The sequence below is a fragment of the Ochlerotatus camptorhynchus genome, unplaced genomic scaffold (genome assembly GCF_037179485.1).
Source record: "Ochlerotatus camptorhynchus isolate MF236.1 unplaced genomic scaffold, CSIRO-AGI_Acam_v1.1 ptg000577l, whole genome shotgun sequence".
Classification (NCBI taxonomy): domain Eukaryota; kingdom Metazoa; phylum Arthropoda; class Insecta; order Diptera; family Culicidae; genus Ochlerotatus; species Ochlerotatus camptorhynchus.
In genome coordinates this window covers 3,301,600-3,314,249 of record NW_027041058.1, presented here as the reverse complement: position 1 = coordinate 3,314,249, position 12,650 = coordinate 3,301,600, and the positions used below count along the sequence as shown (strand labels likewise).

General features: G+C 41.2%; 1 protein-coding gene across 1 annotated transcript; it reads left to right on the top strand.

Moving 5' to 3' along the window:
- The first annotated feature begins 9,143 nt into the window (after positions 1-9,143).
- LOC135713765 (27 kDa hemolymph protein-like) lies at positions 9,144-10,293 on the top strand. Its single transcript, XM_065236997.1, has 5 exons — positions 9,144-9,195; positions 9,256-9,708; positions 9,770-9,920; positions 9,986-10,109; positions 10,181-10,293. Exons 1-5 carry the CDS (start codon positions 9,159-9,161, stop codon positions 10,193-10,195), a joined length of 780 nt encoding a protein of 259 aa, XP_065093069.1. The 5' UTR covers positions 9,144-9,158; the 3' UTR covers positions 10,196-10,293.
- The last annotated feature ends 2,357 nt before the right edge of the window (positions 10,294-12,650 follow it).

The following is a 12,650-nucleotide window of genomic DNA, read 5'->3' as shown; positions in this document are numbered from 1 at the left end:
CGTGATAAGCCTGTTTTCGGGACGGTGACTGTGAAATTCTGTTTTTGGACGAGAAAATTATCCTGCTACTGGATCGCTACAACCAGCCAAATGATCGGGAATATGTAGCATATCATTCTGATATTCCTCGTGACAAACCGGTTGTTCAAAGGTTCCAGAATGTTTCCAGGGTGAAGGTTTGGGGATGTTTCTCCAAAACTTGTGTTAAAATCAACAGTAAATATTACACCGATAATGTTCTGAAGAACCATTTACTTCCCTTTGTCTTGAAACACTACAAGAATGCACCATATACTGCTTCCATCCAGACTCTGCACCGTCCCACCAAGCAAAAGCTACGCAGGCTTTGTGAGAGGTAAATTTTCCGGGTTTTATTTCGTCTAAAAAGTAGCGATTTTAATCCTCTCGACCAGTACAGCAAAATCTCGACAATACACGGCGATATTCAAATTCTGCTTTTGTCACTCATTTGAGCTAACAGTCGTGGTTAAGGCAAACCATGTTAATTGCCATTGACAATGCTGTCAGTGACGAACATGTACCAAATTTGTATTAGCTCAATTTGAAACAACATTAAATGACTTGAGCAAAACAATTACATGGAGCCGTTAAAGTGAACAAGCATCTTCGTCCTGAACTGCGTGGATAACAACAATGTGAATCAGAATGCACGAAGTTACACGTTGTGTTACCAGGTGAATCTTTGTCATTGAATGAGACTTTGACATAAGTTTTTTTTTTGGGATTAACTCTACCAGTGACTATGTGAAAACAATGTTGTGAATATCGCGCAAAAGTCTTTCAATGACATTGACAAATCTCAGAACTGCACTGGACTACTATGCATGGAGCTACAAGCTAGTCGTGCGTGTCAGCTGTACCAACAATCAATACGAAACTAACGATTTTAAATTGGCTCACCACTTTAGTAGCCTATTGGTCCCAAGCAAACGATTAACGTACCCTATTCTAGTCGAAATTCTAGTACTACGCAATGTTTGTTTTGATTCGCTTTGAAAGTTTGACAGATAAAATGAGGGGTTATTGGTTTTTCCTATGTTTCGAGGGGTGAATCGATTAGCTTGGGACCGAAGAGAGTACCAGAGCTGAGCCAAAAAGTTGAGCACGTTATTTCGGGACCTTCTAGTCTTAGAGTTACCTCTATGGCTGTACCGCGTTTTAAAGACGAATGCAGCTGGTAATTAAGGCAAAGGGCGAAAGATTTGAAATGGACTAAGTCAAGACAGTTTATATTAATAGATATACCAAACAGTTCCCACTGAAAATTAAAATGTATACCAGCTTTTCATTAGTATGGCCATATACTTTAATAACTCACCCTGTACACTAAATTCTGTTTTTGCGTGATTTTTTTTTTCGTCATTAGCACTAACAAAAATTGCACTAGAGACTAGATAAAAAATGTTTTGATAAAATTGTTCATGTAACTATATTACAAGGACTAGAAATAGTTTGAAGAATTCGTTTACAGTATCCAATAAAAAAAATAGCTAGTGCAAATGACGTGTTGGCGTTTGAAATACTTGTTCACGTCTTTTTCGAGGATTTGTTAAGGAACATTGCTAATTCACTGTCTAAACTAGCATTTCTGCAGCATGATGAATCCACGAAAATATATTGAAATGTATTCATCTTACCCTATATGTATCTCTGGTCTAATAGAATCATTACAGCGTAACTTGCTAGTACAAAGACATTGGCATATAGCAATTATTGAACTGCGCACAATTACTGTGCGTTATCCTAGTTTGCTCCAAATGCCATGTCGGAAAAGTTCACAGCATCAAATTGATGTCATAATCCGCGTTCAATGAATTCCAAGTCGCTATCTAGTCGCTTCAGATCTCTAGGCAGCAAATACACCACACCGACTAATATCGGTTAGTGCTCGTGAACTTTTACAGAACGATCATCCAATTCAATTCCTTTTCATGGGTGCAGCGCTCTACAGGCAACAACAACAACAACAACAACAACAACAGCACCGCATGATCAAAACTTCCGCTTCACTTTAACCGTCCTCGGTCGCGTTCAGTAGCAGAATCATATCTCGTTTGATGAGTGTCTTGTAGATGCGCGACCCGACTTGAAACGGCAACGACAAAACGACGAGATCACGCTACAGGGATCGATGGACGTTTGTTTCAGAGTCGGGTCAACTAGAAATCGTATTACGTTAAAACTGATGATGATGATGATGATGAGTGATGTTTATTCGAATTAAAGGGTGTATTCGATAAAAATGACACACACACACACATTTGCTCACCAAAATTAAACCGACTGTCGGATTTTCTTGAAATTTTCAGGGAATGAAAAACTACTAATGAGTTATGATTTATAACATTTGTTTCATTCAATTTCGTATTAAATCCAAAATGCCCGCACCTTCCTGTTCACTTCACACATCAAACTTTGTACAACCAATTTTCCAGGTGTTTTTGTTGTTTTCACAAAAAAATATCAACTCCAACTCTGTTTTCAAATGTTTGGGATGTTTGCAAAGTTCCGTCTTCATAGTTGCCCAGAATTTTTCAATTGGGCGATGTTCCGATGAATTTGGTGGGTTCATGTCTTTTGGCACAAAATTGACTCCGTTGGCTCGGTACCACTCCAACACGTTTCGAGCGTAGTGGCAGGATGCTAGATCAGGCCAAAACAGAGTTGATCCTTTGTGCTTCCTTATGAATGACAAGAGACGCTTCTTAAGGTAAATCGCACCGTTGATTGTTCCGGAAGTGATGAAGGGAGCGCTTATTTCACCACATCCGCAAATCGCCTGCCAGATCAGCCAGGAATTCTTTTCGAATTTCGATAATTTCTTCTTTCGAACATCCTCCGGAACATCGAACTTGGCAATGCAATATTCTTGCTCAGGAAGTTGACGCAAGTTGACCTTGACGTAAGTTGCGTCATCCATCACGATGTAACACGATTTGGTTAGCAACTTTATGTAAAGTTTCCGGACGCAGTGATGTTTTGCTTTTCATTCCGATTTGGGGCTTTTTGCACCTTGTAAAAATGTAACTCAGCACGCTTCATGGTTTTCTGCACAAAACCGACTGACACCTTGGACTTTTTAGCGACATCCCTAATTGACATTTTTGGACGATTCTTTAACTGTTGCACCACTTTCCTGGCACTCAGATGCTCCTCGTAGGTTCTTATCATACGAGACACAGTTGAATTTGCAATTCCAAGCTTTTCAGCGATCCAGCGGTGGAACGCCTCTGGATTTTGATTGTAAGTGCACACAATTTGTTCACGGACAATTTCTTGTCTCGACGACATGACTGGAACTACTGGATGAATAACTATGAAACTTGACAGATGTAAACAATACACTATGAATAAGATTTACAAATTTTCAGGTTTCTTTACTCATACGGTTCAAAAGTTACAGACGATTTTTGGTGTGCCATTTTTATCGAATACACCCTTTAATATTTTGGGCTGAAAATTTTCGAAAATAAAGCTGAAATGTTGCTTAATAAACATACTGAAAACCCGAAGTGATTGAATTTATTCTAATGTTCTAAAAAATAACAAAAAACACCCTTTTTTAGATATCTTACCCTTAAAATTACTATAAGAAAAAAAATAAAAAATAAGAAATAAAAATTTAAACAACTAAAAAACATAGGGGCCTCCCTTAGCTCAGTCGGTAAAGGCGCAGCTACAAAGCAAGACCATGCTGGAGGTGGCTGGGTTCAATTCCCGGTCCAGTCTAGGAATTTTTCGGGTTGGAAAATTTCTCGACTTCCCTGGGCATAGAAGTATGATTGGACTTACCACACAATTATACCAATGCAAAAATGGTACAGGCATCGAAAGCTCTCAATTAATAACTGTGGAAGTGCATCTAGAACACTAAGTCAGAGAGAGCACGCAATAAGCTAATATGCGATATGCAATAAGCAGAGCACGCAATAAGCTAATATGCGATATGCTATAAGCTTGAAATTCGAAGAAGAAGAAGAAGAAGAAGAAGAAGAAGCATTTATTTACTTTAAAACGCCAAAATGGCCTTCAAAACTTTTAAGCTGCTTTAAATTCTTCAAAATTCTTTAAACAATACCAAAAGGGCCAGATTAGATTAAACCCATGATGTTCTGCTCAGTAACCAAAAACGGTCGCTCCAAAGACACCGAGTCCCTTAAATCACATCCAGGATGACGAATGAATTTAAATTTGGAAATTCCCGGTTTTCCGGTACTAATCTAATAAAAAATCCCGGTTTACAATATTCAATAAAAAACGAAAGCAGTCAATGATTTTTTCTAAATGTGACCAGTTCAAAACATCGATTTTGCTCCACCAAGCCTAATCGATTTTAAACTAGGTCCAGGAGATACTCCCAAAATTTGAGCAAAATTGCGAACTCATACTGCACTGGCCCTATGAAGTTTATATCGGAATTACTATCGGAAAAATGAACTTTATGCTCTCAACGCCCTAGAACTTCGCCATAATAATTTACGTAAAAGCTTGCGTCAATCCGAATGAGTAAGGCGTACGGCGGCATGCAAACGGCGGTGATACGGCTTTCGACAGTAGCAGCGAACAAGCTGTTGGAGACGGGCATGGTCAAGGTTGGGTGGTCAGTATGCCAATCCTCGGGTTACCAAGCAACTGGAGCGATGCTTCAAGTGCATGGGTTTCGGTCACCAGGCGAGGAACTGCAATGGCCCTGACAGATCTGATCTGCGCAACAAAGTACGGCGTTGTAATCTTTGCGGAACCGTATCGAGTCCCTCCCGATAACGGTAACTGGGTGGCGGATAGAGCTGGGATGGCTGCTATACAAGTTATGGGAAGATACCCCATTCAAGAAGTGACTGCGAACTGATACGAAGGTTTCGTGATCGCCAATATTAACGGAATTTGCATATGCAGTTGTTACGCACCTCCGAGATGGACGATGGAGCAGTTCCACGAGATGCTGGATGGACTTACCGAACAGCTGATCGGACGAAGACCGGTAGTCATCGGAGGAGACATCAATACTTGGGGGAAGGAGATGTATCAATGCAAGAGGGCACAGTCTGCTGAAAGCTCTGGCAAAGCTTGAAGTTATGTTGTCTAACGAAGGCATCAGCAGCACTTTTCGCAGAGATGGTCGGGAATCCATTATTGCCGTAACTTTCTGCAGTCCGTCACTAGTGGCAAACATGAATTGGAGTGTGCGACTATCAGGCGATCCGATATGGCATCAGCCAACCGAATACTGTGGTAGTACAAGAACTTGCGACCGAAAGTGGAAGAAGAAGGCTTTCGACAAGGATATTTTCATTGAAGCACTCCGTGTAGACAGGGGCCCAGCGGATCTGAACGCGGACGAGCTGACAGAAACGTTAGTGAGACCATGTGACACGACCATGCCGAGGAAACTGGAGCCAAATAACAGACGGCGTCCAGCTTACTGGTAGAACGAGTCACTTAGCACACTCCGCGCTAGTTGTTTCAGAGCCAGAAGACAAGTTCTGAGAGCAAGAACAGAAGCAGACAGAGAGAGGAACGAAGAAGAGTGTTTCGAACGGTCAGAGACGTACTTAAACGAGAGATAAAGCAGAGCAAGTCAAACTGTTTTAAGGAGCTGTGTCGAGACGCTGATGCCAACCCCTGGGGCGACGCATACTGAGTCGTGGTGGCGAAGACCAGAGGACCAACGATGTCCAGAGAAGCTGAAAGTCATCGAAGCATGACCCAATGATCTGGCCACCTACACCGTACGGAGAGGGAAAGGGAGATAACGTCGAAGTCAGCAACGCGGAACTCGTAGCAGTGGCGAAAGGATTGAAGATGATGAAAACTCCCGGTCCGGATGAAATCCCCGATGTGACGTTGAAAGCGGCGATCCAGGCGTACCCGGACATGTTCAGGATGGTGCCGCAGAAATGCCTGGACGAGGGCCACTTACCTGACAGGTGGAAGATACAGAAGCTAGTGTTGATGCCGAAACCGCCGGGGGATCCAGCATCGTATAGGCCTCGCTGGATACGCTTGGAAAACTCTTGGATAGGATCATCCTAAACAGGCTGATGAAATGCACGGAGAGTGAGCACGGATTGTCAGAGAGGCAGTTCGGATTCCGGAAAAGGAGATCAACGCCGGATGCTATTTGGACAGTGATCGAGAGAGCCGAGAAAGCTTCCAAACAGAAGCGGAGAGGAGTTCAACAGCGCTGCATGGAATGAGGGTCCCTGCTACCTCTGCAAGATCCTGAGAAGTTATTTCCAGAGCCGGTTTCTGGTCTACGAGACAGACATGGGACAGAGATCGATTAAGATCACAGCAGGAGTTCCACAAGGCTCCATCCTTGGTCCAAAGCTTTGGAACGGGTTGTACAACGTCGTGCTACCGCTGAAGCTGCCCAAAGGAGTGGAGATCGTTGGCTTTAGGGACGACGTCGCCTTGACGGTAACAGGCGATACGCTGGAAGAGGTGGAAGTTTTAGCAACCGAAGCGATCGACATGATTGGTAACTGGATACAAGGAGCGAAACTGCAAATAGCCCACCACAAAACGGAAGTGCTATTGGTCAGTAACTGTAAAGCGGTGTAGCGTGCAGAAATCACCGTAGGGGAGCACACCATAGCCTCAAAGCGTGCGTTGAAATACCTGGGAGTGATGATCGATGACCAGCTAAACCTCAGCAGCCACGTCAAATGTGTCTGCAAGAAGACGGCGAAGGCCATTAACGCGATAGCTAGAATGATGCCGAACAATTTCCACCCAACGCAGTTCCTGTCTGGCCACGGCTGCTTCAGGAAATACCTCCCAAGTAACATTTCAAGTTTTATGGAGGTTTTAAAGCATGCAACTAGTCTAAATCATGGTCTACAGAACCCTTATAAAACCGAAATTGTTACTTGGGCTGCATAAGGACTGAGTCAAGTTGACTGGCACTCTTTTTTTCCCATACACATTTTACCCCATACACATTTTTCATAAAAACTAGAGTTACTCAGTGCTATGAGCAACTCCACTTTTTACGAAACTGAGTGAAATTGATGTGGGAAAAAAGTCAACTAAACTGAGTCTTTGAGTTACTCTCGACGGGCGTGTGTTTGTAAGAAGGGTAAAAATGCATTAATGTTCTGTATAGATCAGTGCACGGTCCCTAACCTCACTTTTTGCTCCCTATCATTTTGCTTCTGAGTAAAAGAGATAGCAACGAATGGGAGCCAAAACAAACCACCCAAAACTGTCAAAACTTACGGGTGAGAGAAGAGTGTGGCAAATCTTCGTGAACTGATCAATGGGGCCTTACAAATTTGTTCCGTTATTTTATTTAAAAATGTTTCGTAGTTTATAAAGAAAGTGTTCTAGTTCATTTATTTAGAAGGCTTACGGAGCTGATAATTCATTGTTCATTCTATGTAACAAAATTTACTTAATTCTATGTCTAGTAGGAGTTGGGCCTAATACTCGCGGCTTACCCGAGGTAAGAAATTGTATGCACATTTTGAAAAATCTATCGATGTTCATGAAGTTCACACCTTATTCACTAAAACGGCGCATTGGCGTGAAAAGATCAAACTTATCGTAATCGTTTAAAAAAAAAATGGCTGCATTTAGAAGCTTCGATTGTAATTTCAATATTATTGCGCATGTTGCATCACTTTAGACTCCTGTTCAAAAAATAATTTCAGTAATATTTTCGCACAAGCCAGAACATTGAAAAATGTTGAATTATTTGAAAACAATATCAGCTTTATAACAGTATTGGCGAACTACACTAATAAAGTCGAGTTCAATATTTAAATGAGTGTACTTATTATTACAGCAGGAGTCAAACGAGGTGCGAAATCTTCAATATATTAACGAGAGTTTACTCTGTATTTAATAAAAATAAAAAAAAAAACCTCAAATGATCAATCCGTTCCATTGATTGCAATACTTCTCCGAGAGCTTATCAATGACCAACATTTCTTTTTTTACGGTAAACCAGATCGAATGTAGACAGCTCTCACATTATCAATCGAAATGAGTTTAATTGCCCAGCAAACAAAGAAAAAACTTATCAATTATTCACATTCGTTCGTTTGAAATTCTTGAATTCTATGCTCAATTGACAATTGTGTCCATGTGCGCGAGATGGCGATACGTACGGTTCTATATAAACCGATTTGAAGAGAGTACGGTTGCAATTTCTTCTCCACAGGCACCACGATCAACGCGGTTGTACGACGGCAGTGTGGAAAGAAACTTCAAACCGTACGGAAGCACAACGGCGCGTGTGACGAATCGTTCGATTAGTGATCTTTTTTTTTTCTAAAGTAAGTTTAAGGTACAAGTGCCGCCGGAAGAAAGTTTAAAGTGAGAATTTAAATGATAGAACTATCGATATTTGTAACCACTCGATTTAATCAAAATTGTTAGGCAATATTTTTGGAGAACACTCCGAGAAGAAAACGCTTGAGTTGCAAGTTATAATGTCGTGTGATGGGAATATGCGAACAGTAGCTCAGAAATATGAGTTGCTTCAAATATACTGTATCTGTTAAAAACTATTGAATCAGTGATAAGCAAAATATTTTGCGAAATCAAAATCGCAACCAGTGCATAGGAAAATCCTGGAATTTGTTTTAGAAGTTGTGAAGTGATGACACAAATCGACTTGGAAAAACAAAACAACTGTTTAATATATTAACACAGTTTGACAGAGGGAAACAATTCAAAATGCGTAACCTTTGCGTACCCACGCTTGTTCACTTAAAACAATTGATGTTGCTTCCATGTCGATAGTCCATAACCGGCTTTGATAAAACAGATTCCAATCGATGAGGAACTGCTTCTAGTTCTAGATTTTATAATATTTATTTTATATTCTATGCCTTTATGAAAGACATGTTCAGCCTTGATTTGTCATATTTTTATAAGATTCTGGAGACGGACGGTAGTGGTTAGCATATGGGGCCTCTAAAACCAAAGGTTACAAGTTCAAACTCCATCCCCGGATAGGGAGCAAAGTGCGAGATAATGATTATCAGCTTGGTGAATCTGAAAATTTACAACAAAATACAACTGCAACAACATTAATGAAAAGCCGACTTGGGCTGCAAACCGTTTGCAGAGTTTTTAATTGTTATAATTTCTCATCCTATCTAGCGTTCAACAGCTTCCGATTCATCATGGCTATCAAGTTCGTGTTCCTTTTTGCTTTCATGGGTAAGTCCTTCTCAAACGTAGGCGGCACGTAGTTAATTTATTTTTTTCCCCCAACGACAGCATTGGCATCCGTATCGGCCGAAGATACCAACGCGATCGACGTGGACAGCTTTCGGCAGCATCTACCCGCCAATCTGCAGAACCTTTCGATGCCAACATTAGACGAAATCGAAAATATCGTCAAGGATAAGTGCATCCAGGCCGGTGGATCGGAAGAGGCCTACGAACAAGCCAAGCAGGGTGCCCAGGATCTGGTCAACTGCATCCAGGGACTGATTGATATCGACGAGTTCAAGAAGGAAGTGGAAGAAGCCAAACCCACCGGGGACTTGGACACCGTGTTCAACAAGTACTGCCGCAAACGAAACACCCTACTGGAGTGCGTCAACACCTTCTCCAATATCATCGATCCTTGCCTGGAGGAAGACGAGAGGCGTCACAAGGGTCACGGAGTGGATGTATTCAGGAACCTGTTGAATTTTGTGTGCCACAAAGATGGAGACCAAATTGCACGTGAGTGTTTCGATACACCTTTTCTTTGTACAATTTGAGGCTAACGGGAGTTGATTTTCAGTTTTCATCGCCGAGAAGGGACCCGAGTGTTTCTTGGAGCAGAAGGATGACCTGATCAATTGCGCGAACAATACCTTCTCTGGATACTTTAAGGATATTGACACCTCTAGCCAAACCATTCCCAAGTTGGTAATCGGACCGAAGCAGTGCGAGTAAGTCGCCCGAAGGGGGGATTTCAATGACTAGGCAATAAATAATGTTTTCAACAAATTTGCAGCGATTTCACCCGGCTACAAAACTGTCTGGTGCAAGAGTTGGAACAGTGCGAGGAATCTACCCCTGCCAACCTTGTCGAATCGTTGTTCAGATTCATGCGAAAGGGCTCGCCATGTGATCCGAAGGTAAACAATTTGCTCACAACTACTCAGTGAACTAATAAGCAATCGTTCGATTTGTTGTTTTCTACTTTTAGGGAAAACAGGGATGAGGGCACAGTCAAGTCTAACAGCAACAACGTTTCGAGAACTAACATTTCTCAATTGTAAATCATCATGCAATAAATGTCAGCTTTAGAATAAACTTGGAATGGGTCGGTTTTGATTGGAAAGAAAGGTTATCTCGATAAGGAATACAAAAACCTGTAATTGAGATAGAAACAAAAACAAATGCGATCCATTGGAGGTGTTTTAATTTGTACTCAAAGTCGTTTGGAATCGATCTCATACAGAAATTCTCATACACAGTGATGAAAAAAAACCAAAAATCCACAATCAGGAACGGTCGAAAAGCACTGATGTACCTGAGATCAGCAAAAATCAAAAACAGAAAATCACGGCTAATTTTATCTTAGCTGATCTTGAGAGTAGCAAAATCACCAAGTAAAGTAAGAAACCGACATCCGCCTCTATTTTGGAATCCAATATGGCGGCCTCCGGACAGTGAATATGCATCCAAACCTGGGTATAGGCTCGATGAATAGAAGCGTAAAATCGACAGTACCATCGCCAGACGGTATATTTCTGGCCATCGAAGCTTTTCACCTTCACATCATATCGCTCGGATAGAGAGGTTCTACTTGGAATCGGCACCGATGACGTGGTACACAATTGAAGCTTGGATGCTTGAACGTTTCTAAGGTGGTGATTGGAATTTTTTGACGGAATTCTAGCTCTTTGATTAACTGATAAATTTTGTCGTTTTCTGATTTCAGTTGGGTGAAGTTCGACATTAGATGATTCCTTTTGAAAAAAAAAAATCATTAAGGTATGTCTCCAGAAAATCGTTTTAACAACTAGACTTTTCTGTGATTATTGTAACATCCTTTAATTCATTTAAGTTTTCAAGTCTTTCCCAGACTTCAAGCAGGTAGTGCTGAAATATATATAGAGGATACGTAATGAAATTAAGCATATTAAAAAATATATATTGCTTACTTGCGCTTCCACTTTCTCCCTTGCTGGAATGCGATTGGATCCCATATAATTATATCTGGGATCCATATAAAGAGATGCTTTAAACTGCAGTATGCCAGTCAGCTTGTTAAGGTGGGTATTCATAGTTTGCAGTTACTTTACTGCGAGAATGTTGGTCATCAGGGCAATTAGTTGGGTCTGGCTGATAATCCATTCGATGAAAAACTCTCATAATGTAACATGTTCCCGTTGAAGACTGATAGTCAAATAAAAAATTGGTTCCAGAGCATCGCAGAACTTTCAACAAAGGCCCAGTGTTGGGAAAATGCTATAAGAAGAGAAAACTTGTAATTTTGTTAATATATTTAAAAAAAAAACACATTTCGGGAATCAGGTAGAACAATTTTTGATCTTGAAGCGATTTAAGCATAAGGAACACGGCATTCCATCTGGTCGCATTCGACAGTCGATAATAATGAGCTTTGTGTTTATTTATTTTGTTTTTCTTCATCGGACTTAACGTGTCTAAATGAAGCCTGATGGGGAAAAACCTAGAAAAAGCGTATAAGCCCCATATCTTTTTGAAATACATGAATCACAATAATACAATACAATTACAACGAACATTAATCAAGTCTATAGCATAAAAAAAGTTATCCTCCTATGGCATAGAGTTGTCCGTGAATCAGGTAGAAGTCCTCGTCATGCACTTGAACCGGAAACAAAAAATAAACAGGTAGCACAATCCTTCACGTGTACATTAAATGGACAGCTACTCACCTTCTCAGAAGTCTGCGTTGAATACGGTGACGAAAGGTTTCCGCTGCACAGTTAAAGTCGAAAAACTCGTAAAACTCGTTGAAACGCCCAGACATGAACCGTATTGGGTCATGCAAGCTGTAGTTCGCAGCACGAGGTCCAAGATGCAGGAAACTCCTCGACCGAAGAACTCGTTCGGGTGCGTAGATTTCTAATTCAGCCAAGATTCCTGGAGAGTCGATATCACCAATAAGTACTTTCGCTGCAAACACGGCCTGACTAATCGTCCGCCTATGTTCTAGTGTTTCAAGACCAACGAGTTGACAACGATCTTCGTACGGCGGAAGGTTCACAGGGACATTCCAAGGAAGGTGACGAAAGGCATACCGAACAAATTTCCTTTGAACAGATTCAACCCTCGCTATCCAAACTGCTTGATACGGGCACCATACTACCGAGCTGAATTCCAAGATCGATCGCACTAGAGAGCAGTATACTGTATACTATATATAGAGCTTTTAGACAGGCAGGATCGCGAAACTCGTCAGCGATCTTGAAAATAAACCCGAGTTGCCTGTTAGCTTTCGCAACGATGCCCGAGTAATGAAGCTTGAAAGTTAAGGCGCAGTCCAGCGTGATTTCTAGGTCACGAACATTGTCCACACGTTGCAGAAGTTGGTGATTTATCGTATAGTTGAATGCCACTGGTTTCAGCTTGCGATGAAATGAGATAATATTACATTTTTGTACATTCAACGTGAGATAGTTTCT

Coding starts and splice junctions, on each gene's coding strand:
- LOC135713765 (XM_065236997.1), top strand. CDS start 9,159: ATGGCTATCAAGTTCGTGTTCCTTTTTGCTTTCATGG. Junction 9,196..9,255: donor GTTCCTTTTTGCTTTCATGG/GTAAGTCCTTCT, acceptor CCCCAACGACAG/CATTGGCATCCGTATCGGCC. Junction 9,921..9,985: donor ATCGGACCGAAGCAGTGCGA/GTAAGTCGCCCG, acceptor ACAAATTTGCAG/CGATTTCACCCGGCTACAAA.